The sequence below is a fragment of the Scatophagus argus genome, chromosome 23, assembly GCF_020382885.2.
Source record: "Scatophagus argus isolate fScaArg1 chromosome 23, fScaArg1.pri, whole genome shotgun sequence".
In the NCBI taxonomy this organism is placed as follows: Eukaryota; Metazoa; Chordata; class Actinopteri; family Scatophagidae; genus Scatophagus; species Scatophagus argus.
In genome coordinates this window covers 1731089-1759008 of record NC_058515.1, presented here as the reverse complement: position 1 = coordinate 1759008, position 27920 = coordinate 1731089, and the positions used below count along the sequence as shown (strand labels likewise).

The following is a 27920-nucleotide window of genomic DNA, read 5'->3' as shown; positions in this document are numbered from 1 at the left end:
TAGAAGCAGTCCCCCCCACACACACACCGTCACTGCTTTACGGTCCGGCCGAGCGAGCGGTTAGTAGGCTGAACCCACTTCTGCTGTGAGGAGGCATTATCGACATTTCGTCTTTGACAGCCGGGCACCTCTGCTTCGGGAAAGATTTTCATTCGCCCACACACCGATGTTTGCCGTGCAAGGAGAGCGAGGAAAGGAAGAAATAAGCTATTAAATCGTCGGCTCGGGTTTGCTCCGCAGGGGTGGCCAGGTAAGACAGAAACACTGGTGCCGACCCTTCATTGACAGCTGCTTAACAGTTTATATGAGATTAATAAAAGACAAACAAAACGATATAGAATAAAATGAAACAGAACGAAATAAATATCCCCATTCATTCTCTATCTGCTTTCATCCATCCTTAAATGATACACCGCGAGAACTGCAAAACCACAGCTCGTGAAATTTTCACACTATTTAGGTTATCTCGTGTATGACTAATGTGACGCCCTTTAATCTTTGTCACATCTACGGTATCCATAGTTAAAAGCCATTTCTCCTGCTTCACAGAACCCGTACCAGCTTAAACTGTGCCACTGTACGTTCAGTTCTCTGCCATAACCACAGCGCCATGCCGGATTACATTTCATTCACAGGCAATTTAAGGTTTCCTCGCTCACCATCAAGTTTACAGCTCATGAAATATGGCAACAAATGAACTTTAAATCGAAAGGAATAGTGTGTCTTTGTCGGCATAAATATAACCCCTGGTAAATGAATTACAGTTGCGCGCGCACATACACGCATGCATGTGAATTGGCTGTAGTTGCACATGTACGCGCAGGTGTATATGTTTTCCGACAAAAAGGACATTAAATTGTCAAAATGATTCATTTAATTGTGCTACACGGTGAATGTTTGGGGTTTTTTTTTTGTTTTCTTTGAGGTGTCATTAAGCATGTCGGGATTACTGTTACAGAGGAGTCTGTGGAAATCGATGATGTGACGCGCCTCAAAGGCTGCTGTGTTGTTGGTGTCTTCTTTTGTTACACGCGTTCACTTTGTCCGGATGTCTTTCTCAAACAGAGACATGCACACAGTATTATATGTACGTTTTGTTTTACTTAGGCCCCAGACTGAACCTTTCCTGTGCAAATCAGCACGCAGTCTCTTGATAAAATGCATTAACCGCAGCTGTTTAGACTATTGAGCCATTTCTAATACATTTTTGACAATATTATATATGTCCAACACACACAGTATTATAATGACATGATATTCGATCCAATGGCTACATTGCTGCTTGATAATTCTGACAGATGTTATGTATGTATGGTCAGGCTGTGTTAGCAATGTGACAGCAATGTTCTCATTATAAAGAAGCTGTTGTTCTCTCAAGTTACTCTGTTTTTCTCTTAGAAATTCAAATAGATCTGTGTGTGGTGGCAGATCAGATCTCTACCTGTGCTGCATATTGCATAACAGCGAGTGCTTTCAGGAATGCTACATGTTGGCTAAAGTGTGGACACATAGAGCTGGAGAGAAATACGACATGTTAGTGTTTGTGTCTATCTGCAGTTCACTGTAGCCTGAATTATTTGCTTCTGTATGTAATAACTAATTGCAGTTTTGGCAGTATTGCTGCAGGTCTGTCAATATGTCTAATACCAGAGTATTAGAGTGGACTCTCTACCAGCTCTGATTAAATGGTGCATCATCATCATCATCATCACAGGAGGCGTTTTAGAGGCAGACAGAAAGTGTGAACAGTGATGTGAGGGAAAAATGGGTCATATTGCTGCTTTTGCAGCTGCTTTTGTTTGTGGGGCATCAAGCTGCTGCCGGTGCTGTTCTGTCTCTCTCTCTCTCTCTGTCTCTTTATAAGAAAAATGAAAAATCACACTGTTGTGGTGGCTGTGATACAAAAAGTTGGGTAGTTGTCCACTCATCAGAAGGATGGTGGTTCAGTCCCCAGCCCCTCCGTTTTACATGTCTTGGGGAAAGATACTTAACCCCAATTTGCTTTTGATCACTCTTCTATCAGTGTATGAGTGTTTGTGTGAATGTTTTCTGGCTGCATGATAGCATTTTGCTACAAATATGAATGTGTATGTGAACGGCTTGTGTTGTTAAATGCCTTGAGTAGTTAGTCAGAATAGAAAAATGCTGCATAATTTAGCATTTATCCTGGTCTTGTGGAACAGACTCTCTCTAACCCACTTTAATATTTGTGTGATGTAAGTTTATGCTACAGTAAGCAGCAATTGAACATAAACAATGCAAAATGTTGATCTCTCTTCTGCCTCATATCATTCTTCTAAACCCCTCTCACCAAACCCCCAAACCTCTAACTAGAGCAGAAGGAGTCAGTTACCCTGTTAAACCTCAGTCTTCATAAGATGCGTTCTCCCCGGCTGGCTGTGATTTATCCTCTTAAAGTTGCCCTTCCAGTGTGTCATAGTCCCAGAGCTAAGTGCTCCAGACAAAGACCACTGCAGCAACACTCTGCCTTGGCTGTAAAGGGAAAGAAATAATGGAGGACTTGATTTATTGCACTGTCACACCGACTTCTAATAACATGGAAAAGGAAATTGGACATGCTCAGCTTTATGTTTATGTCAGCTGCACAGCCAGTACAGACACACACACACACACACAGTGTTTTATTTGGCTGTGTTTAGTACCTTTTGTTTAAACATATTCAAGTTCATAATTGGGCGCTTATGTGGAGCCAGTATGAAAATATGATATATATTAATCTAATCTAATCTAATATGAACAGGATATCAACATGAAGTTGTGGAAGTCATTTAATCAATATTTAGCTCATTGATGTTGAGTTTGGATTATTTCATCCAGTCATGATAAACAAGTGTGGTTAGAGTTTGTTGTGATGTGAAGCTTGACTTGTAACCTGGTCTTGATCTTGATTCAAGATGGTGGGGCATCAGTAGCAAGCAGCGGCCTCTCCAGATCTATTCGGCCTGTGGCACAGATCTGGTCACATGGATGTCAGCCAATGATCATGTTTACCACCGCCGGACACTGCTGCAGATCCAATATGGACCATTATCTGATCTGAACAATGACGTGTTGGAAACACTGTGCAGCCTTGACCTACTACGGAGACCTGGCCCTCAATCCTCTGCATCACCTGATGCTGTTGGCTGGGGGAAGAGTCACTGGAAGCGGCGTGAGAAGAAGCAAAAGTGCGGCAAGGGGGTGGAAGTGCATGCTAGACTAAAAACAAACCCTAGATGGCTGGCTCTCCCATCCATCACGCTCTCTAATGCACAAGCCCTGGAAAATAAACTGGACTACATCAGACTTCAGAGAGCCACCCAGCTGGAATGCAGAGACTGCTGTGTTTTCAATTTTATTGAGACATGGCTCAGTGACAGAGTGTCGCCAACCTACTAGCCAGGCTAGCCCTGTTCCATGGCAACAGAGACGCAAGTAGTGCTGAGTACTGAGCAGTAACATCAGCAACTAATGGTGCAACAGCTCCGCCTGAGTCTCCACTCATTGTTCGATGCTGGAATTCTTAATTGTTAGATATAGGCCATTTTATTTGCCACAGGAAGTTACTGCTGTGTTCATTGTTGCATTGTACATTCCACCCAGTGCTAACACTAAGGAAGCGCGAAACAAACTGTACACAACAATAAGGGAAGCTCAGAGCTCACACTTGGATTGACTTTTTAATATCACTGGAGATTTCAACCATGTGAATCTCAAGGCAGTGGAAGTTCCATTAATAGGTGGACTTTGCAACAAGAGGGGAAAACTGGATCTTGTGTACACAAAAAACCCTGGCGTGTATCGGGCAGAGCCCCGCCCCCACCTCGGATACTCAGACCACATCTCTGTTATGCTGATTCCAGCATACAGGCCACTAGTCAGACGCACCAAACTGGTCCTGAAGCAGGTGAAAACCCGACCAGCAGGAGCCATCTCTGCTCTTCAGGACTGTTTCGAGAGCACTGACTGGCACATATTTATGGAGGCTGCAACCAACAGCAACCACGCCCACTTGGAGGAGTATACGTCATCAGTGACTAGCTATATTGGCAAGTGCATCAACAACATCACTGCCTCCAAGACCGTCACCACATGCGCCAACCAGAAGATGCCGATGACTGACGAAGTCCACCCCTCCTACCCACAACCAGGTGCTACGTCTTACTACAGCTGATGTGTGGAGACTGTTGTGTGTTCACGTGAATGGAGCATGTCTACACTGCATTCAAGTGCTCCTCGAATAATCTTAGTTTCCAAGTTAGAAAGTCAGCGTTCATGTGCATTTTCTAACTCAGAAATGCGTGGCAACATGAGGAACAGAGCAGTGGAAGAACTACTCTGAGTCCCTCCCAGATGTCTGAGCTCCTCACCCTATCTCTAAGGCTGAACGCGGCCACCCTGCGTAGGAAACTCATTTCAGCCACTTGTATCTGCGATTTTGTTCTTTTGGTCACTATTCTGTCCATAAAAATTATGAGCAGAAGCGGTGACATAGCAATCCTGACAGACTCCAACCCTAACTGGAAATGAGTTTGACTTGTTGACGGCAATGCGAACCAAGCTCTCACTGTTGCAATACAGATACTGGATGGCCTGTAACAACTGACCAACCTCCCCATATTCCCAGAGAACCCCTCACAGGATGTCCAGAGGAACTCGGTTGTAAGCCTTCTCCAAGTCCACAAAACACACGTGGATTGGTTAGGCAAACTTCCATGACCCCTTCAGCACCCTTGCAAGGCTGTAGAGCTGGTCCAGTGTTCCACACCTGGGACAAAAAAAAAACACATCATTCCTCTTGGATCTGAGTTTCGACTAACGGACGGACTCTCCTTACCAGCACCCTGGCGTGGACTTTCCCAAGGAGGCTGAGGAGCATGATCCCTCTTTAGTTGCAGCAACCCTGCTGCACCCCTCAGCCTCCCCCCTCCCTTTGCCACTCCAAGGGCACTGTCCCAGATGACAATGTTGCAATGTTGCAGAGGCTTGTCAGCCACAACAGCTTCACAGTATCCAGAGCCTTGAGATACTCTGGACGGATCTCGGCAAACCCCGGGGCACCGTTGCTGCGGAGTTGTTTAAGTGCCTCAGTGACTTCCACCCCACTGATGGGAGAGCCTCCCCGAGCCCCCCGGCTCTGTTTCCTCCAAGGAATGCCTGTTGGTGGATCCTTGAAGTATTCCTTCCACTGCCTGACTATACCCTCAGTCAAGGTCAGCAGCTCTCCACTCCCACATGGCCCACTCAGACTCCATGTCCCCCACCACCCCTGGGATGCAGGGGAAGTTCTGCCTTAGGTGGACGTTGAAGACCATTCTGAAAGGGTCCTCAACCAGACGTTCCCAGCAGACCCTCACTGTTTGTTTTGGTCTGCCAGGTCTATCCGACTCTCTACCCGGCCACCAGATCCAACTGACCGCCAGGCGGTGATCTGTTGACAACTCTGCTCCTCTCTTCACCCAAGTGTCATACCGCCACGGAATATACCGCCACAGATTTGCTGATACTACTGGCAGGAAATAAATTTGGGTGTGGTGGAGTGATTAATCAATGCCCCCCCACCCCCCATTAGCTGGCTGATGTGCCCTTGAACCAGGCACTTAACCCCAGTTGTTCCCCGGGCGACTGACAATGGCAGCCCACCGCTCCTGTGTGTTTCACTGCATGTTGCATGTGTGTGTTCAATCAGTGATGGGTTAAATGCAAAAGAATTTAGGTTTTTTAAAAATATACTGACAAATAAAGCTTGAGGTTGAAGTTAAAAATCAGCTACGTTAGGCTGTGTTGTCATTTTTGCCTTGTTCTCCTGCACCATCTTCCAGTCTTTCTCCATCTCTGTGCTGAAGAGTACCACAGTCAGTAATATTTTGAGCACCTTTTCATCATTCAGCACCCATTCTTGTCAGTGGAATTTTGCCTTGTACCTTATCCGTGTGATTTGAACATTGTTTCTAAATATAGATGTTATTTGACTACATGTGCTTCTTTCATGGATCTCTATAATGAAGCCACATCTAGCTGATCAAGATCTGTGCTGTATTTCCATGTCTTTTCATAAATCCTTATATTAAACTAACCAATTTTCAGTTTACGTTTTTATGAAAAGAATTATGTCTCTCTCTCTCTCTCTCTACATATATATATATATACATATATATACACATGTATAATTTAAATTAATCGATATACAATATGACGTCTGTGTCCACTGTTTTATCCTGAGACATATGACTTACACCCACCCCCACTGAAATCGATCCTCCTGTGAACTTCATACATAAATTCCTCAGTCTAATTTGAGAAGTGACACACTTTCTCCTACCCAGCCCCAGGCCCTTCTACTGTCTCCCTCTGACCTCTCTCTTATTTCCTCATCCTTCAGGAACTCCTCTTTCCACCTCTTCTCTGTTTTGTGTTGTTTTATTTGTCTTCTCAGGAATACCCTTCAGAAGCTATCACAAGCTGAAGTATGGATTTCATTCAGCAACCTTATTTGCTTTCTTTCCAATATCAATCTCATGTCTGTGTCCAAAATCACTCTTTATTTACTATATAGTGCACTATATTTTTATCTGCCATTTCATTTGAATATATTAATGAGTGCAATTGTATTTATCATTTTGTGTCCTTGAAAATTCCATAATTGAACAAAAAAGTAGCGTCCATGGCATGTGTTTTTATAGAGGTGAAAATTTCCACTGTGTGACTCCACACTTCATAGTGAAGAAGCAAAATGTTGATGAATGATAAATCTCAGAAATTTCAATTTACTGCACGGCGGCACGGGTCCAGGTTCGAATCCCGGTCTGGGCCCTTCTGTCAGGAGTTTGCATGTTCTCCCTGTGCCTGCGTGGGTTTTCTCCGGGTACTCCGGCTTCCTCCCACAATACCAAAAACATGCACATTAGGTTAACTGGCTACTCAACATTGCCCCTAGGTGTGAGTGTGAGAGTGCGTGTGGCTGTCTGTCTTGTGTGTCACCCAGTCCAGGGTGAACCCCGCCTCTCGCCCGTAGTCAGCTGGGATAGGCTCTAGCCCCCCCGTGACCGGATAAGCGGTATAGAAAATGGATGGATGGATGTAGAGTAAACAATGTTTTATGTTTTTAAGACATGCCTTAAATTTAGATTGGTTTCATTTGCTTCCAATTCTAAATATAATTTTATTATTGGTCCAAGCACAGAACCTTGTGGAACTCTGTGACTTTTGTATGTATAGAGGCTTCATCATTAACATATACAAACTGAGACCGATCTGATAAATAAGACTTAAACCAGCTTAATGCATTTCTTTTCCTGTCAAATAAATGTTCCAGTGTTTGTATTAAGATGAAATTGTCAGTATTATCAAAAGCAGCTCTAAGATCTAATAATGCAAGTACAGAGCCCCTTGTCTTGACCAATCAGAAGATAATTTAATTGCTCAGATAAACTGTTGTTATGTAGATAGCTACATATCTGATTAGAGAAAAAGAAAAAAAAATCTTCATCAAGAGTAGGCTTTTTTAAAAACAACTACTTTAAAGGACTTAAGGACCTTTAGCATAAGAAAATACTTCAGAGCCTCATAGCTTGTAGTATTAGAATGATTCAGTTTTCAGTTCTATTTATTTATATAGCGCCAAATCACAGCAAAAGTTATACTCCTCAGCACCTCTTCCCTTCATATAAGTTCCTACTGATTGTGGTCTAAAAACACAAAGTTGACACCACTGGACCAATGTGGTGTCCTGCATACACTCCTCTGGAAAGGGCTGTTACATGTACATTAATAAAATAATAATAATTATCACCAGATGTGATATTTCTGGTTCAACATTTATATGATTAGTTGGCTCATGGCACACAACCATTCTGGAGGGATTGATATCATTAAATAATAATGATAAAGGTTTGTGGTCTGTGTACTGGTCAATCAATTGTTTGATTGAAGAAATGAATCAACAAAGAAATCAAAATGAAAATAATGCATATTGCTTGTGAATATCCCAGTTTTTGTTATTTTTAATGCACGAATTGTGATGCAGTGCATTGTACTGCCACTGGGCTCCTATGCCATTTCACCCTTTTATCCATTTGTCTTTTAGAATGTTCTGTGTGAGAGTTTTGTCCAAGCTTGTCATGTCAGCTTCTGTATACTTGCACCTTAAAACTTGTCAACTTTGACCTCCCTTGGCACTGAGCACATCTTGAACTCTTTTGGGGATAGAGTCGTGAAGTTTTCTAAAGTAATTGTTTTTTTGTTTTTTTTTTTGGATATATTATACTATGCTTCTTTCAGCACTTCCCAGAGTTCTTATTTAGATTTAGGCTGTCTTTCATTTCTTTCTCTGTCCAAGTGATCCCATACTGCCTCTATAATATTCAGGTCTGGAGGAGGCCATTCCATGACTGTCAGTGCTTTATCAGCTGTTTCTCTCTCCAAATATGATTTCATTGCATTGGCAGTGTACTTGGGATTGTTATCATGCTGAAAAATAAAACCATTCCCTATCAGGCACTTTCCAGAAGGCATAGTATGATGATTTAAATCCTGTCTGTACTTTCCAGTATTCATGATCCCATCAATTCAGACAGTACTGCCAACACCGCTGGCAGAAATGCAACCCCAAACTGGGACAGACCCTCCACCATCTCTCTCCAACCCTTCTTCTCACATATTCGACTCAAAAATTTCAATCTTTTGAAATTCAGCAGTCCATAATATTCTTTTCCACTGATTTCATTCCAATCTTTGTGAGCTTTAGCATATCTTAGACTGTTACCATTCTGAAAAAGTAGTTTCTTGGCTGTTACCCTTCCACAACGACCATTTCTGATCAAGTTTCTTCAGACTGTAGAAGGGTCAACTTGGCATCCCGATGAAGCTGCCAGATGCTGTTTTTTCGGATAAATATTTATCAGAAACTAATAAATAATTATGTATTTTCATTGTAGCTTTGCTAAAACAACAAATCTAATGGTGGCTTAAGAGTTTTACGCTGTACTGTGCCTCAGTTTTGAAGTTATGGTTCAGTGTGTTTTGGGTACAGTGCAGGGAAAAGAAACAAAACAAAACAAAAGTTATTTTTTAAAAAAAGCAAAAATAAATAAACAATGGTTTAATGAACAAAGTATGGCTCTGTCATAAAAAGGCTAGATAATACTTGTAACCAGCAGTCTGAACTGTTATCAGGCTGCTGTTTAAATGCTACAGGGAGCTGAGTTTGTACTCCATTCTGTTTTTTTCCTTTTACCTCTGATGTTCACATTTGAATGTTGCTATTTCAAATGAGTTAGAAAGTTTGACATAGAGCCCAGGAAACATGATCTGTATGTGTGTGCATGCATGCTTAATATCCGGGCCTTGCGAAAGTTGCTAAGGGGAAACTCAAAGCTCAGCAAGCACGTTGCATACTGTTACACCTCTATAGTGTAGTATAGTACTTGTTTACTGTCATGTCTATGAAGACTCAGTTATCCAGGTCATGGTTTTACACATAGAGTTGAGTAATGGCAACTGGATTTGGTAGTAGACTGTTGAAGATGTTTCACATCTCATTGAAGAGGCTTCTTAGTTCTGACAAACCGCTCATGTGGGTTTGACCTGTGTGAGGTTGTTCTCCAGGTCATTGATGGCACTTGAGTTGATGAAGTTTTGTCTCTTTTACCAACTGTTGTAAGGTTTACAGATGTTACAGAAAGAGCAACCATTGATCATCAGCAGTATCACAGATGGTACCTGATAGAGGACATGGTACTCATGTATGGGTGCCCCAAGGTTCACAGAGAAGGACCCCCTCTTCAGCCCTTCATCAGCAGCATTAACTCAAGTTACTTACAACGTTGCCAAACATTTGACAACGGTCTTAGCCAATCCTTGTGTTACCAAAACTCCCAGCTCTATTCAGAATTCCATGGGCCTTGTAAACAAGTTGCATGGCGTGAAACTGTACCCAGATGAAACCATGGTGTCCTATGATGTAACCTCCTTGTTTACCTTTATACCAACTCTGGAGGTGTTGGAAACCGTAAGGCAGTGTTCGCCATCCATGCTAGAATCAACTTCCACCTGGGCTAGATACGTGAAGTACGGGCCCTCTGAACACCACCTGTCTCCGGTACAATAGCAGATTTTCCATTGTGGAGGCTAATCTACCTCAGCCTCTTCCTTTGAGTGGGGCTCTGGGAAGCTGCACCCATTTTCAAATATATGCTGATCAAGTGTCGTTGTTCATGGAATTTCATGTCTTAGCATTTTTCCAGTTTTGGCTTCTGACTCATGTTTATCACAGCTGTAGATGTTGATGATGATCCTATAGTAAACAGCAGGACTACAACTGCATACTGACACACACACACACACATCAGATGCAGCCGCTCAACACTCAACAACAGCAAAGGTTTCACACAGAAAGTTTTACACAGGACCATGAATTTGATTGTGACTGCCAAAGCTCCAGCAGACTCTTTGTGTTTCCATCACGGAGAGTCTGACTGCAACTGATCATGCTCCAACTACCCGTCGGCTGTTCCTGCTATGCTGAGCATGTCAGTCTGTCACACTTTCCAAGTTTAGGTGTTCCCTTGTCTCCCACCTCACACTCTATGTTGCCACAAGGCCGCAACCACTACATTGAATGTCCTGTATAGTCCTCTGCTGGGAGAGTGAGAGGTAACTGAATTTGGGTGTGCAGTTATACTTTAAATGAAAATATGTATAACAAATGGATGGAAATACACAAATGCTTCACGTTGCTTTGTACTAGAAAGCACTTGTCCAATTTTTCAATTCAGTTTCAGTCCCTCAATTTGGTTATCTGCCAAGACAGTACTGATACCGATACCTTGATGCTTATTGTTGTGTTGTTCTGGTTCTTGTTAGTGGCATATATAGCGTAAGGTTACATGAGGCTGAAATAGAACCATTCTGTATCAGTTGTTGTTGATGGATTGTGTTTGGGTTCACACCCAGTCAAAAAGTTCTTGTCTTTCAGGCTCTGATTTATTTGAGGAGTGAGTTGTACTATTTCTTGTAACTATATCTTAAAAGTTACTTCCTAAAATGTACTGTTGGTGTTTTGTCTGTGTTTATCACCTGTCTCCACTTCCAGCACTATTTAGCCACAACATTAAGCATGTTCTACAGACACATGTTCTATATTTAAACATTTGATAGCTTACATTATGTCTCTCTCACTGGTGCTTCATCCTGGTGAGCTTTGAATCTAATATACTCACCATACACCACCTTGCTACACTGAATATTCACAAACACATTGTCATTTGTGCTTGCTTATAAATGTACCACCGTGCTTGCAGACAGTTCTCTACCACCTGTAAGGTTGGAGGCTTTTGTTTATGTTTTGCAATATATGGTTGTCATAGTGGCGGGATTAGTTTAGAGGTGCTGTAAAGGATAGGGGGCAGGGTGTTGATACTATTTCTGAACACACTTCCCTTCGGTAGTATAGAGAACCTATTTTAGTGATGTCACATTTCTTTGTCCCTCACACACATTCAAACAAGATGTCTGTTGGCAGGGAATGTTATAATTTGTTTTGCAACATGGACAGCATGTCAAAATCTCAGAAATGTTCATATGAAATAATCTTAAATACTGCAGGTGGGCGGTCTTATATCGATTTCCTGGAGACTGAACCACCACCTAACGGTAATATTATTTATCTAATCCTAATCCTAACCCCTACCTCAACCTAAACCTTACCTCAACCTAACCTTAAAGCAAGTCTTCACCCTAATATTTAATGATTTACATCATGGGGACTTGTGTTTTGTCCCCATAAGTAAGTCGTGAGTAAGGCAGGTCCTCACAGTGTGACTATGTAAACAGATTTTTGTCCCCACAGCTACAGGAATACACACACAACAAGGACACACAGAAACAGAGGGAGAAAACAAATCTTGGACAAACCAAAACACAAGGCAGGTGAACCCAGGAGAAGATAAGGATTATAGAGAAAGATCACCAATCCTAACTCACTTTTTTGTCTCTTGTATGAACTGCATGGAAGTGCAAAATTAAGTCAAAAAGGGGAAAGGTCCCCTAAATAGTCAGATCAAAGATTAGGACACAAAATTCAGACAGGATGTAAGGGTAAAGTGAACAAAGAGAATTTACTTACTTACTTACCTTAAAGTCCAGGTTAAAAAAAAAAAAAGTCCAGATAAAGAATAATCCAAAATGTACAGCAAACACATGAAACACAGAGGGAGATATAAAAGCAAACGCAAGGAAGGCAGCAAACACAGACAAACACACACCCAAGGAGAGCACTGTTATGCAGTGGATATAAAAAGTCTACACACCCAAGTTAAAATCGCAGGTTTTTAAGAAAAAAAAATTATAATCTGTGCAAAATAAACTGAAACTGTTTAGAGGAAAATGATAAAAAAAAAACAAACTAGAATAATGTGGCCGCATAAGTGTACACACCATCTTATAATTAGGGATGTGGCTGTGTTCTGAATTAACTAATCATATTCAATATGCTGTTAAATAGTAGTGATGCCAAGTGCCATGTTACTCCATCAGTGTGGCATTTACTAGGGTTTTACTCTGATGCCTTTTTATAGTGCCCCTCATGAACACACACCTGTCAGCCTTTGTTGCTGAGTGCTGAGGGGCTTTAGTCACATATGCCTGCTGAGAGAAAATAACTTTCCCTCCTTCACGGTGGAAACTTTATAATAGAGTTTCGAGCAACAGCAGTAGGGTTATTACTACTTATGGGACTTCCTTTGGAAGTGAACACAAAGTAGTTTCAATAAGTTTCTCATGATACAATTGTAATGTGACATAAACATTTGACTATAAAATATGGGCCCTTCTTTCAGTTAACAAACTTAAATTGCATTTTTCATCACAATGGATGACATAGCATACTGTAATTTTAAACACATTAGAGATGATATGCACAGCATTCAGAAACATTTTGAAATTGCAACATTTGCAGAACAAATTGATAATATCAGACACAGCTACTTTAGTATTAAGCCTACTCAGGCTGGTCACTAATGAAAAGAGACACCTAACATGATGTACCCATTACGTTGCTGCCGCATGGAGAAGAAGAAAAGTTAGCATGAGTCAGGTTGTAGCCCTTTAATAGTTCATACCTCACATGCACTAATATGCACACAGCCAGCCAAACAAGGAAAAGACCAGCTCAGATTACAACACACACAGGCAGCGTGATTTTATTCTGTGTTTAGGACGCCATTAGTCCGCAATATCTTAACTGAACAACTAGTTTTTTGCTGCTATATTATTGTTTGAAATTACATATATAAAACTCTTTAAAGTCCCCCTGTGGTCAAAAATCTGTGTTCTTTTATTTCTTCTTGTTTCTACAGTTGAATGTTTAAGCCCCAGTGTGTATAATGATGTGCAAAGTTTGACACGCCGTGGCTATTCATTGCTAAAAGTGTCAATTTTCTCTGTGCTCACTGAAAATCTGATTTGACCTCACAAATAATTTGGAAGCCAAGTGTAACATGGAAACTTGAAGGCTGCAATGCACACAAACTGAGAATGGACTTAACAGTTAACAGGCATCTCTTGTCCAGCAGTTAAACTTGTGAAGTGAAAAATGTTTGCATATATTCTGGAATTTTTGATGAGGGAGTAGTAGCTACCATTTTAAAGATCTAGATGTTGTAATTCTGCTTGTCTTTCTGACATTGTAGGAGTGGCCAGGGTAATGTCATTTTTTTTGGGTGAATATCTTATTGGTGTTGACCATGTAAAGCAGGTAATGGAGAAAAAAATCCATATGGTACATCCCTCAAGATTTTGGCTCGACTTGGCTGTTGTGGTTTTGCAGTCCGTGTTTTTTGACAATAAACTGCTAATATCTCTAGAAAGCTATAAACTAGGCCACATGGACTAAAAGGTTGTTCAGGTTGTTGTTTACATAATGTTGCCATACCTGAGTTATTATAATTCGGTGGCTTTTACAGAACCTGTTATGCACCAGCTGTACAAACTAGAAAAAAAACATTTGAGAGAGAGACAACAAGAGCCAGCTGCTCAAATGCCAAACTGTTATCACTTTTAATCAGTGATCAAAAAAACCATGATGCCTTCTCGATAAAAGTATTGCAATTACAGCCAATCACCACATCTGATGGGATATGTTGTTGTGTGTGTTGTTGTTCACCAAACCGTGTTGACTCTGAACATTTTTTTTGGGTGAATATCTTATTGGTGTTGACCATGTAAAGCAGGTAATGGAGAAAAAAATCCATATGGTACATCCCTCAAGATTTTGGCTCGACTTGACTGTTGTGGTTTTGCAGTCCGTGTTTTTTGAAAATAAACTGCTAATATCTCTAGAAAGCTATAAACTAGGCCACATGGACTAAAAGGTTGTAGATGATGCCTTCTCGACTACCAGTATTGCAATTACAGCCAATCACCACATCTGATGGGATATGTTGTTGTGTGTGTTGTTGTTCACCAAACCGTGTTGACTCTGAACAGAAACGGAAACAGTGAAATTTTCGATTCTGCTGTAGCACTGTAGACATGTTCATCTGTACTGTAGAGCAGCAGGACTCAATTAGATTGCTGTTGTCTTGCTGTTGTGTTGAATATTTAATAAGTCTTTTCTGGGAAGCCACAGCCCGCCTACACGTCTCTGTTCACTACACTGTCCACTGATAACCTGCATCAGGGTGTGCACACATCCTGAAGAGGATCTCACATGTATTTAAAGGAGTAATATGCAACAACTGTCAGTGCTATTTGGAAACACACCATTCAGAGATTCTCCTTCCAAGGTCGTCAAAGCCCAGCACGTCCACCTAGGAATGAGACTCAACAGCTATCTTTCTTCTAAATTGCTGATGACAGGATTATTTTAAGTCTAAACATTGTTTTATTTATGTTTTGTTTAGGAATTCCCTGCATTTTATACCTTAACACATGAAGGATGATCTTCAGTCAAGCTTTTAGATATACATTTTAAAAGTAATTTCATTAAAGGAGATGATCATACTTGTGTTATCATATTCAAGACAATGATTATTAAAAATGAATTATACTTACTTAATTTTAAAATATTTTATACTACTTTATGATATATTTCATATAATTTATATTTAAAAATAGAATTTGTAAGATATGGCCGGAAATTAAAACTTAATATATATATATATATATATATATATATATATACATAATGTTATCAACCAAATGTGAAAACAACAGTGTTGACTTTAGATGAAAATGTCTATTTTAAATGTTTCAGCTGGGGTGCTAGCATTTAGTCTAAAAAGTAAACAAAACAAACCTCCAAAATGTCAAGAAAGGAAATATTCTTAAACCTGTTTTACTTACTAAACAGAAAAATGCAACCATATATGTTTTGAATTCAAGTTTCTTTTTTTATTTACATAAATAAATAAGACAAGCTTAATTGCACTGTTAGCTCATCATAAAACTTCATTGGAACGAGACATAAACAAAATAAAGTCACCAAAACCATCTTAGCTGGACTTTCCACATCTGCTTTGGTTTAAATAAATCCTCAATTCACGGAGTAAGATGTGAAAATATTGTATTTCTACATGCCGTTCTCGCTCACTGATGATGCTTAACACTCTCTCACTTCACCTCTCTCCTGTCCCCCTACCTGCCATGTCCTCTTGTCCCCAGAGTCATATTCCACCTGAGAGCTATTGTAAATCACCTCCATACTGTATTCCCTGTCGTCAAAGTGTCCTCCTCTGGTCTCGGAGGCTTTGTCCAGTCCATAGTCCAGTCCAGATATCTAGTTGTGTTCAGTGGAAGGCTAGTTGGGCTGAGCCTCATTTACAATCTTTAGTAAGCTATAGGGCCATTAGCTCCATGGCTAACCAGGTTAATATTAGTTATAGCTACAGCCAACGATAACTTCAGGAAACAAGATAGTGAACCGCAGTTTGGTGCTTTGCTGCCCCCTATATTTTTGGAGGTACCTACAAATTCTGGCCATATTTTACAAATTGTTCTATTAAAGATATGGTTTAAGTCTGAATGAAGAAGATTTGATTCCATTTGGAGTTTAAGAGATATGTGACCAGTATTAGAAATTTAAAAATAATCTGATTGTCTACCTGTCTGAGCCAATCTTTGAACGTACCTTGACACTTCCAGACCTCCTTCTTCCTCTTGTCCTTTTTCTTCATCTTATTTCTCTGTCTCTATATTAGTCTTGTAGCTATCACTCTCCTTTTGTGTAATTCCATTACTCTCTCTCTCTCTCTCTCTCTCTCCCTCTCTCCCTCAGAGCAAAACAGAGCAGACCCTGTCCCCCCTGGATTGGAGAGGGAATCACAGCCACTGCTCTTGCTTCACAGACCGTCTTTGGCTCCATCATGCAGACCTCCATTATTTTACTTCTTTCCTCAGTTCTCCTCTTGTCTCTCCTCATCCCCACCTGCTCCTCCCAGAGTGAGACAGATCTCATTGTTCAGACACGTACCGGTCGAGTCCGTGGCACCCGTCTGCCGGTGCCTGACCGCAGCTATGTCACAGCTTTCCTGGGAGTACCTTTTGCTGAGCCACCAGTAGGGAATCGGCGTTTCCGGCGTGCTGAACCCAAGCGTCCGTGGACAGGGGTGTATGAGGCCTCTGCTTACCCCAGTGCCTGCTTCCAGTATGTGGACACGTCATATCCTGGCTTCCAGGGCACAGAGATGTGGAACCCCAACAGAGAGATGAGTGAAGACTGCCTGTACCTCAATTTGTGGGTTCCCTCCTCACCCAGACCACACAATCTCACTGTCATGGTGTGGATCTATGGCGGAGGTACTTGGTCAAAATATCATTAGGTTAGACATGACAGCATTAGCATTAGTTAGTTAGTGTTTTCACAGCTGTAGTTTGACTTATTTGATTCAGAGGAAAATAAATTAAATGACAGTGTTGCATTTTAGTTATGGTCTGATTTCTTTTCTTAGTGACCATTTACAAACAAACCAAGAGGAATAAACATGAAGTTCTACAGACTGAAATGCTCTGGGCACCAACAGAAGCGTTATGAGTGTTATTAGACTGCAAATTGCATGCGTGTCATGAATAATTACTAATAGATGGAGACAGGGTGAAAAGGAGGCATCCATATATATGTGCATATATATATATATATGTATATATAACATTAACACATTAATAGTGAGCTCCATATAATAGAAATAATGAAAAAAACATCAACATCATCTTGGCCGACAATTTTGCAGCTAATGGGGAGATTTGGCTAAATAAAGTTAGCATACAGAAAAGTGAGATAATACTACTCATTATGACTGTGACAGTCTCTTTCTATCTCTCTCTAAAAAAAAATTCAACTGTTTCCTTATAAATTTAAAGATATTGAAGTATGAATAACTCCAGACATAAACATCTCAAAACTGTATCCTTCAAAATGGGATCCTTATAGCCACCTTAATGTTTTAACCGCAAGGCTTCTGTCTGTTGTAAGCGATTGTGATACAATGGGTTAATACTGTACTGTGATATTTAACATTTCCAGGCTTCTACAGTGGGTCTTCTTCTCTGGACGTGTATGATGGTCGTTACCTAGCTCACAGTGAGACTGTTATTGTGGTTTCCATGAACTACCGGATCGGTGCCTTTGGCTTCCTTGCTCTGCATGGCTCCTCTGAGGCTCCTGGCAACGTGGGTCTGCTGGACCAGAGGATGGCGCTACAGTGGGTACAAGACAACATTCATTTCTTTGGTGGAAATCCCAAACAGGTTAGTTGCTTTGTGTTTATTATATTGTTTCCACATTAAGAATCAAGTACGAGTTAATTTTTACATTTTTATTTTCCTGATCCCTCTGTTTGCTGTCTTTTTATCCATTGAACAGGTGACTATCTTTGGTGAGAGTGCTGGTGGTGCTTCAGTGGGATTCCACCTCTTGTCTCCAGACAGCCGACCAACCTTCACCAGGGCCATCCTTCAGAGCGGGGTCCCCAACTGTCCTTGGGCCTCAGTCAGCCCTGCTGAGGCACGCAGACGGGCCACTCATCTGGGCAAATTGGTTGGCTGCAATGGAGGCAATGACACTGAGCTGGTGGATTGTCTGCGCAGTAAATCTCCTCAGGACCTCATTGACCAGGAGTGGCAGGTAATGCAGAGTAAGCCAATAACAGTCTGTGAAGTTGAATCTCTTTTAGGCCATAATGAACAGACAGTTTCAGAAAGGAAATTCACTTTGTCACTACAATTTGCTAAAAATGTTTTTAAACTCTTTCCCAGACCCAGTTACAAGATCCAGTGGGTTTATATTTGTTACCTCTGCAGATGTTGCTTTAGCTTTACCAGCTGGGGACAGTCATAATACAATTTGGAATGCACTGAAAAGCAATGCACTGTCCTTCTGTTTGAGTAATGTTTGTTAAAAACTACAGTCCAGCTGCTTTAGGAAATAACTGAGCTGTTCAAAGATTTGCATCTTTGTTAGAAACCAGTCAGCTTGAGACTCAGTGTCATAGATAAAGTAAGAAAGTAAAGACAGACTAAAACATTGTTGGTTTGAGTCTTTTCTCAAGCATTGTGGAGAATAAGAAAAATAGAGAATAGCACCAGACTTATCCTTTAAATTTATTCATTACTCTGATCTGCGGTTCAAAAGATCGGAAAAAATCAATATGCTGTTAAAAATATAAATAACTTGGCAGATAAATCCCTGAACAATCAAGAACTTTCATCATATTTATGCAAATATCAGTGTGGCATGGTGATGCACTGATGCCTCACAGCAAGACTGTTCCAGTTCCAGACTCCGTTTGAGTCCACATCTGGGCCTGGGCCACGTCCTTCTGTGTGGAGGTTGCATGTTCTCCCTGTGCCTGTGTTTCTCTGGGTTCTCCAGCTTCCTCTCATTGTACAAAAAACATGCACATTATGTTAACATGCACATTATGCTACTCTACATTACTCCTAAGTGTGAGTGTGTAAGCTGTGAGTGTGTGTGTCAGCCCTGCAATTGGCTGGCAACCAGTGCAGGGTGTACCCCACCTCTCACCTGTTGTCAGGTGGACTAGGCTCCAGCCTTCGTTCGACCCTGCATGGATAGAGTGGGTATAAAAAATGGATGGATGGATAGAGGAATGGATGTGAAGATCATATGAAAATCATTTATTGTCATAAATCATTCTGGTATTTTAAACCTGGGCCCTGTGTTTACATATTTAGTTTATTAACAATTCATACTGACCAAAAGTTTTGGGATTATTTCAATACATTGCCCCAGCAGGCTGAATTGGCTATGATGTAATCCTTTTGGACAACTCTGTCAAAGTTACATCTGCCAGAAGTGTTTTTGCCAATCACAGGCCAAGATTGTTACTGTCTGTGTCTGACAACATTATATGAATCCCTTCAGAAGTAGACCTTCTTGTTAAGGAATAAAACTCTTTTTGTTTAACCAGAAACTCAAGTCTGATTCAAGCAGAGTCTTGCTCTGAAATCTCGCGAGAGGCAAGTGCAGATGTCGCGTCATTGAAACGGGGGAAGTTACATGGATCTAAATGCAACACACGGGACAAAGTCGATAAAGAGCAAAAACTTTATTACTAAGATAAGGGAAGCTTTGCAGAGGCCGTTAAACGTCACCAGTGGCTGAGGCAGGTCAAAGGAGTCCATAAAAAAGTTCAATAACAAAAGACCTCTTCAGCAAAAAATTAAGTCACAACAAGAAATCCTTTTCCTGTTACCTGCAGGGTGATCAATGGGCAAATCAATGGGCAAAGCAAACTGGAAAACAGAGCTGGAGAGTCAAGCAGAGCAGAACAACAATGTGACAAAGAGAGATGGGCAGGGGTTGCCTTTGTAACCTGTGTGGAGAACAGGTGAGAGCAGTGAGGCTCATTGGCTTGGAAGTGGGTGAGGGATGAAGCATTCAGGGGAAATACGGAAAAACTAGTGACTCATAGACAGCAGATCATGAAACTCATATAGATTGTCAAAATCAGCCAAATGTCTGCAATTACTCTCTTACTCCTCTCCAGCTTTACTGTAGTAACTAACCTTTCACAAGAATTGATAGCCAAAATTCTCCTTGAGTGAAAATTGCATGGTATAACAAAAAGGATTTAGCCTTTAACAAAAAGAACTATCTCTGTAGGGATCCTTTTCATAATGCTGTCAGATACTTACAGTATGAATCTCAGCCGGTGAGTAGCCAAAATAAAACTTCTAAAGAACATAACTTGGGAAAGTAATTACAGTTTCGCTTCGCGTTTTCCACATTTTGTTATGTTATAGTCTCATTCCCAAAATGGATTCAATTAAATTTCTCCCTCAAAATTCTACACAAAATACCTCATAATGACAAAGTGAAACAAGTTTGCTTGAATTTTATGCAAATTTATTAAAAATGGAAAACAAAAAAATGTAACATGTACACACCCTTGGAGTAGTATTCACACCCTTTGCCATGACAATCAGAATTGAGCTCAGATGCCTCCTGTTCCCATTGATCATCCTTCACAGGTTTCTACAGCTTGAGTTGAGTCCACCTGTGGTAAATTCAGTTGACTGTGCATGATTTGGGAAGGCACACGCCTGTCTATATAAGCCCTCACAGTTGACAGTGCATGTCAGAGTACAAACCAAGCCTGAAGTCAAAGGAATTGTCTGCAGACCTCTGAGACAGGATTGTGTCAAGGCACAGATCTGGGCAAGGGTACAGAAAGATTTCTGCTGCATTAAAGGTCCCAAAGAGCACAGTGGCCTCCATAATCCATAAGTGGAAGAAGTTAGGAACCACCAGGACTCTTCCTGGAGCTGGCCGCCCAACTAAACTGAGCCTAGACTTGAACCCTATTGAGCATCTCTGGAGAGATCTGAAAATGGCTGTGCACCAAGCCCCCCATCCAACCTGATGGAGCTTGAGAGGTTCTGCATTGAAGGGTGGAGGAAACTGCCCAAAAATAAGTGTGCCAAGCTTATAGGATCACACTCAAAAAGACTTGAGGCTGTAACTGCTACCAAAGGGCCTTCAACAAAGTATTGATCACAGGGTGTAAATACTTATGTACATGTATTATTTTTTTTTTTATTTTTAAAAAATTTGCAAAAAAAAAAAAAATCAAGCAAACTTGTTTCGCTTTGTCATTACGGGGTATTTTGAGTAGAATTTTAAGGGAAAAATGAATTTAATCCATTTTGGAATGAGACTGTAACATGACAAAATCACATTTCAAATGAAATAGGATGTCAGCTTTCACATGCACTGCTTTAGCACTTTTTTCATGCAGTCTGTATCATATGATGTGATATTAGACCCGCTGATTTAGTGAAATGTCTCAGTATATCTCAGTATCTGGCACTTAAGTGGATTGAGTTACATTAACATTCAATTTCCATTTTCAGTCATGTGACATTTGGTCTGTTATTTGTTAGTGTGTCACAGCCATTTCATATTTAAGGTTGTCATCCTGTTCTGAGCAGGTCCTGCCATGGTCAGCCCTCTTCAGGTTTTCTTTTGTCCCTGTTGTGGATGGTGAGGTTCTCCCCGACACACCCGAGGCCATGCTTAGTTCAGGCAACTTTAAAGACACTCAGATCCTGCTTGGGGTGAACCAGGATGAAGGTTCCTACTTCCTGCTCTACGGAGCACCGGGCTTTAGCAAGGACAACGAGAGCCTCATCTCCAGGGAGGACTTCTTGGAAGGTGAACCTTAGCTCAGCTCAGATGAAGAAAGAATACCCAAAAATTCTGTTCAAGAAAATAAAATCTGAAACCAGTTGAAGTAAATTTGTAGTGTTATTTACCAAATTAAAGCCAAATTCCACAAAATTTATTTAAGACTGACAATAGATTGATCCTGCAGTTACAACAACGGCACCGTTGCAGTTAAAAGGTGGTTTTGATCTAATGATCTATTAAATTGTGTGTGCAGTTCTGACCTGCTCAGTCATACAATAAAATTAGTATTGTAATAAATTACATTTGTCTGTGTATGCTTTAAGCATATATTGTAAAAAAGAAGTGGATTTAGTCTCCAGATCTAAAAAGTGAAGTAAATGCTTATGTGCCTAAACCTGAGTTGTTTTAACGGCCAACAGAACGCAAAAAAAAGTCAGATTGTATAGTTGCCTTGCTCAAGGGCATGTCAGCCGTCAATAATGGAGAAGGGAGAACGTTGATCATAGGCCAAGGCTGCCATAATTCAGCCTTTCTGCTTTCATTTTTAAAACATTTTAAAATGCGCTTATAAACTTTGAACTTCACTCTTGCAGGTGTCAAGTTGAGCGTACCACATGCTAACGATATTGGCCAGGAGGCGGTAGTCCTGCAGTATACTGACTGGATGGATGAGAATAATGGGCTGAAGAACCGCGACGCCATGGATGACATTGTGGGCGACCATAACGTCATCTGTCCACTGGCTCATTTTGCTCGCTCTTATGCCCAACACAACGCCCTCAAGGCTAACATGGGAGGAGCCAGCTCTGGGGTGATGAACAGTGGTGGAAACTCACAAGGTAAAATATGTGTGTATATGTACAAAAAAAAAAAGAATACTTTGGCTAGTTACTAGATTAAAAACATGTGATTGATGATTCTTGTCAAATTCCACTAAACTAAACAAAACATAGCTACATTGCCAAATGATAATGCTAACACTAACCAATACATTTGACCTCTAAGAGGGAGGGGTTCTTCAATAAAATCTTTTTTAAAAAAAAGTAAAATTGGATAATAATATGCATGTGGTATACACAGTTTTGTCCATGCATGTATTTTGAACAAAACAAACTAGGCAGTCCGAAGATTGCTTGTTTATGCTCCCAAATGTAATGAAAATGTAGTGGACCCAGTATAGTACTTTACTGTACATTAATGTTGGTGGCTTTGTTATATTTGCTTTTGTTCGATAGAAGATCGAAGGCTCAGTTCAATGATTATGAATCACTACTGGTTATATGTCTTTGTGTTTTTACTGAATTCAGTGATTGAACTGTACTAATAATAGTGTAATAACAGGAACATTGTAATGTAGGCCATGTTTTCCTAATGCTAAGAGCTATTTAGCAAGGCTTGAGTGGTCAAAACTTTTTTCATTACTTTCCTCATTACAATATTTTCCTACACTTATGACAGCCTTTTGGCAATCTACTGGGTTAAACTCTTAGCAGAAGATGCAATTTTTGTTTAAAACTTGCTCAAGCTCTAAATTAAAACGATCATTGTGTACAAGTGTAAAGACAGTGATTTATCCAACAAAAAAACATTTTACCAACAACTGCAGAGAGTGGTGATGTCAGACCATTGTAGACAAAAATTAAACACTTGTGCTTTTCTCCTGCTGCTCCTCAAGGAGGTATCTACCTCTACTTATTTGACCACCGAGCCTCCAACCTGGCCTGGCCAGAGTGGATGGGTGTGATCCACGGTTACGAGATCGAGTTTGTCTTCGGCTTGCCACTAGAGAAGAGACTCAACTATACCCTAGAGGAGGAGAAACTGAGCCGACGCATGATGAGATATTGGGCCAACTTTGCACGAACTGGGTGAGGCAACACATACTGCAAAGAATTAATATGTATTAATGATAATGAGTAGCAGAGAGAATATTCCTGGCTGTGATGGGAATTTCACAACATCAATGCCACTTTGGACCAGACAGAAAGTATCTCAAAAATTATAGGATGAGTGTCTATGAAATTTGGTACAGTTGTCTATGATGCACCACCACAAGGTCAAAGTTTCTAAATTTGGTTATGGTTCATTCATAGCAGACTTGTAGTACTCAAGTCCGAGTCCAGGGCTCGAGTCCGACTTGAGCTCTAATTTTAAGGACTTGTGACTTGACTGTTGACTTGGACTTGGACTTGTGCGTTAACTGCATTTGGACTCGTAAATCAGAGACGAATACTCAGATTTTTATCTTATGTAATATAACATAGTAATTTGGCATAAGGTAATGTCTACTTTGAGTTCAATATTATATAATAATTATACAACAATATATTCAGATCAGACTCGACTTGGATGCAGTCATTGTCCCACTCCACCATGCGAGTTGTTCACATGAAGGATGGTGCAAATGGGGGTTAAACTGTCTGGGAAGGGATCCTAAAGCTGCACTATAGGTGGAAAGATGGTGTTGTAACGACTAGCTAATGAGTCACACCTTGGCTCATTTGACCCTCAAGACCACCCCCAAGATGACAACCCCAATAGAGGCTAAATAGCTGGATTTTCCCCTTCAATCTCAGAACTGAAGAAGCCTTTCGGATGAGAGGCGAAACATCTTCAACAGCCTAAAGATATCCGGTTGCCTTCGCTTCTAGCACTTCAACTACCATGACCCGGATGACTGAGAACCTACATCGACAATAATGGTGAACTACAAAAAATACAGTTTTATGTATACATTTTCCCTGATGAAGAGGCAAAAATAAATAAATAAATAACATAGACATAGACAAAATAGAAAATAGTGATGACTGACATGATGCGAGTGTAAACTATTTCAGTGGTGAGTGATCATATTGCCATATCTGTACCCCATGTATTTCGGCCATAGTGTGCAGCAGCCTGTGGCGGAAATACATGGCATCTGAAGGGCTGTCCAATCAACAGAAATCAGCTATATAAAGAAGAAGTCATTCTAACATCAAAAATGATAGAAATACAATTTCCATATCACATTTTCCATTTAACATTATGGGTTTGCTCTGTGCCATGATGTGCATTTCTTTTGAAAGTCCAATGGTTCAAGTTAACGATGCTGGCAGATCAACTGAGTGGTAAGTGGCCAAGTATTTTCCAGTACTGACAGTGTTTTACTGTTGGGCTCTTGTAGTCAGTTGGCTTTGTTTTAGCTGAGTGGGCCTAAGCAGCTGGCAACTGAGAGTAGAGATAATGTCTGAATGATTTTTTTATTCTATTTTCTCTTCTCTGGTTCTCGTCCCTTTCAGAAATCCTAATGTGAACAATGACGGGCCAGTTGAAAGCAAGAAGCGCTGGCCTGTGTTCACTATCAGCGAGCAGAAACATGTTGGACTCAACACCGAAACACTGAAGATTCACAAAGGTCTGAGGAACCAGATGTGCGCATTCTGGAACCGTTTCCTGCCACGCCTCCTCAACATCACTGGTAAACACAACTTGTACTCAATGCGTGATATGTGTAGTGAATATAGATTTTCACTAATCATTGTCCTCTCAGTTAGACTTAGAGATGGTCCAGGGAGTGCTCTTGCAGTTAAATTGGCGAAACAACAATCCAGCGGAGATCGAGTTCATAAATTCAATCTGACCTGGGTTCTGGCCCTTTTGCACAGGGCAACAGACCTGAGCCATGGGGCGATGAACTACAAGCTTGGCTGATTAAAGCTGCGCATTTCTTTGCCTGTATGTGATGCATTTTCGTTACTTGCAGACAAAAAACTTGTTGCACTTGTGACGTGGTGCTAAAGTATGATTGACAACTTACATGATTGGCACATTGGCTATGACAAAGAGATGTCTTTCTGGATTGGGAATAGCAGAAATGCATCACAGACAAACGTGTTAATCAGAAATGTGCAAAGTTGATGAGATGAGGTGTTCAAGAAAACTGTAGCAATAACTAATAAGAAATCCATTTTCTTAATTTCTCATCAGAGCCGATAAAGAACTTATTGATACACAGCGAGAAAGACCCTCGATTTCATCGCTGTAGTCCTCCTGGAATAGTTCCCAGTCAGAGACATGGAAATACTCTCAGACGGCATCCTCAGTGTCTTTAGAGAAGAACTTCACTTTTTTTTTTAATGCTGGCTATCTATTGTCTCATCAATGGCTTGTAGGTGAATTCAAGGTGTATCAGGTTGTGGTCTAATTCTAATTCTCCTTTACGTGAGGTACAAAAAACTAATCCTTTTGGTGCCGATGTGCAGCATGCAGATCATCACACAAGGCAATGGTCCTTTAACTAATAAAAGAAATGAAATTATTAAAAAGATCAGCGCTATTTATGATTAGAAAAGGCTGCTGTGGAGAAATATGTTTCTGTGTGTGAACAGCCAGGCTTCTTCTTGTTCCAGGCAACATAGATGAGGCAGAGCGTCAGTGGAAGGTGGAGTTCCACCGCTGGTCGTCCTACATGATGCACTGGAAAAGCCAGTTTGACCACTACAGCAAGCAGGAGCGCTGCACCGACCTCTGAGAGCCTCAGATGAGATAATAATGGGAAGGAGGGGGGGGAGGGGTGGGGTGGGTGGTAGACAGAAGAAGCTATGGCCACTTCCTCCATAGCCCCTCAGTGAAGTCTAACTTCATTCAACATTTGAAAAACATTTTCTGATTCACTGCACACACAAACACAGACACTGTTGATCTTTATTTATATTATTTATACTATTTATTTATGTGTTGTTCTTCTGAATTTGTGTGTGTATCTGTGGAACCTTAGGGCTATGGAGAGAACTAGTCATCAGTACGGAGGAATATTAGAAATGTTAAAGATGTATCATTACCTCGGGTGCATGTGTGTGTGTGCGTGCGTGCGTATGTGTGCATGTGGGTGTGTTTGTGTGTGTGTGGCTTGAAAGACCCCTGTTTAACTCAAACCTTGACAGACCCATAATCACTGCCACTGGTTTACAGTTCATTTAATTGTCTAGTGTTGATTCATCTTTTGTTTTCTGAGGATTTTCTTCTTCCCAACATATCAGGGTTTTGTTTTTTGGACTCAGCAACACTATATATATCTGTCTCATTTCTGTCAAAGTTCATAGTCTGGTTCTTGTTCCTTGCTGTCATTATGACCACTATTCCCATTACCTGTGATGTTCTGCTTAACGTTGCCTTGTTTATTTCTCATATGGTAGAGTCATAAGCTGGATTGCTTCCAAGTGTTTTTGTGGGAAAAGGCTCCATGGAAACGTTAGACTTCCTAAATTTTCCTCTGTATTTGGTAAACCACTCTGTGCTAGTTTGATGTGACATGTAGATTTTATAAGTTAGATCCTTCCATTTGTGCTATAGATGGTGCATGATATTCAACCCGACAGCTTCAACTGATGGTGCCTCATTTATGTTACATTTAAAAAGTTCACTTTAAATCAGCTTGACAGTACTACTGTAAAGAAACAAAACTGCTAAAATGTGATAAAACATTCATGTAAATGCATCACAAATACAAAGGAAAAGTGAATGAATGTGTTTAAAAAAAGTTATCAATATTGGGCAGGAAAATACAGCAGTTAGAGTTTATACATGAGGCTAAATTGAACGGCAAATCTTAAAAATGTTGTAGTACAACTGAAAAATTTCAATACTCTTTTATTCATTCATATACATTATTCAGTAATGTAAACTATGTAAAAACAATGCCTAAGTAGAACCGCAGCTAGCGACTGGATAATTCAATAATCAACATTATGCATTATCAGCATCCAGTGTACAAGTTGGCATCAGGTTTTCTCCAATTAACCCCCCCCCAAAAAAATATTAAAAGAATGGGGAAATGGGGTTCATTGACTATCAAAATAGCTGCCAATTCATTTTTCATTCAATGGACTAATCAATATAGACTGAACAGGGCAGCTCTGGTTTTAATTTTATTAATATTAATTACCATAAGCTAGTAGTAATGTAAGATTGAAGTAGCAAAATGGCTGATTGTGTCGAATTGAACAAGGGTGTAGTTTTACTGCTTATCAGTTCAGCCCGTACAATTTTTAAGAGAATGATTATGTTTTTCAAAAGCTACGTATTCTCACTTTAAAGGGGGTGGAATTTGAAAAATGTTTCACCATGGCGCGATTCGTAAGTGTGAAGTACCCCACATTTCAAAGTAATGTAATAATATCCTCCTTTGTGCTGGTATACTAATACTATACTCAATAAAACTATATACCATAACTATAATATTCCCTTTGTTACATTATCAGTGAATAACGTTTTTATAAATTCTGACATTGCA

The 27920-nt window shown here is 40.5% G+C and overlaps 1 protein-coding gene across 2 annotated transcripts; it reads left to right on the top strand.

Annotated features, from left to right (window-relative positions):
- On the top strand, positions 1-27085 carry ache (acetylcholinesterase). Of its 2 annotated transcripts, none has more exons than XR_006842394.1 (9): positions 1-250; positions 16274-16794; positions 17519-17742; positions 17858-18118; positions 21448-21670; positions 22240-22485; positions 23322-23514; positions 24223-24348; positions 24928-25064. XR_006842394.1 is itself a non-coding variant. In XM_046380711.1 (9 exons), exons 2-9 carry the CDS (start codon positions 16362-16364, stop codon positions 26157-26159), a joined length of 1881 nt encoding a protein of 626 aa, XP_046236667.1. In that variant the 5' UTR covers positions 2-250; positions 16274-16361; the 3' UTR covers positions 26160-27085. The 2 variants fall into 2 exon arrangements, 1 of the variants encoding a protein (XP_046236667.1); XM_046380711.1 differs by lacking the exon at positions 24223-24348 and adding an exon at positions 26038-27085 and having other exon boundaries at positions 2-250; positions 24928-25106.
- The last annotated feature ends 835 nt before the right edge of the window (positions 27086-27920 follow it).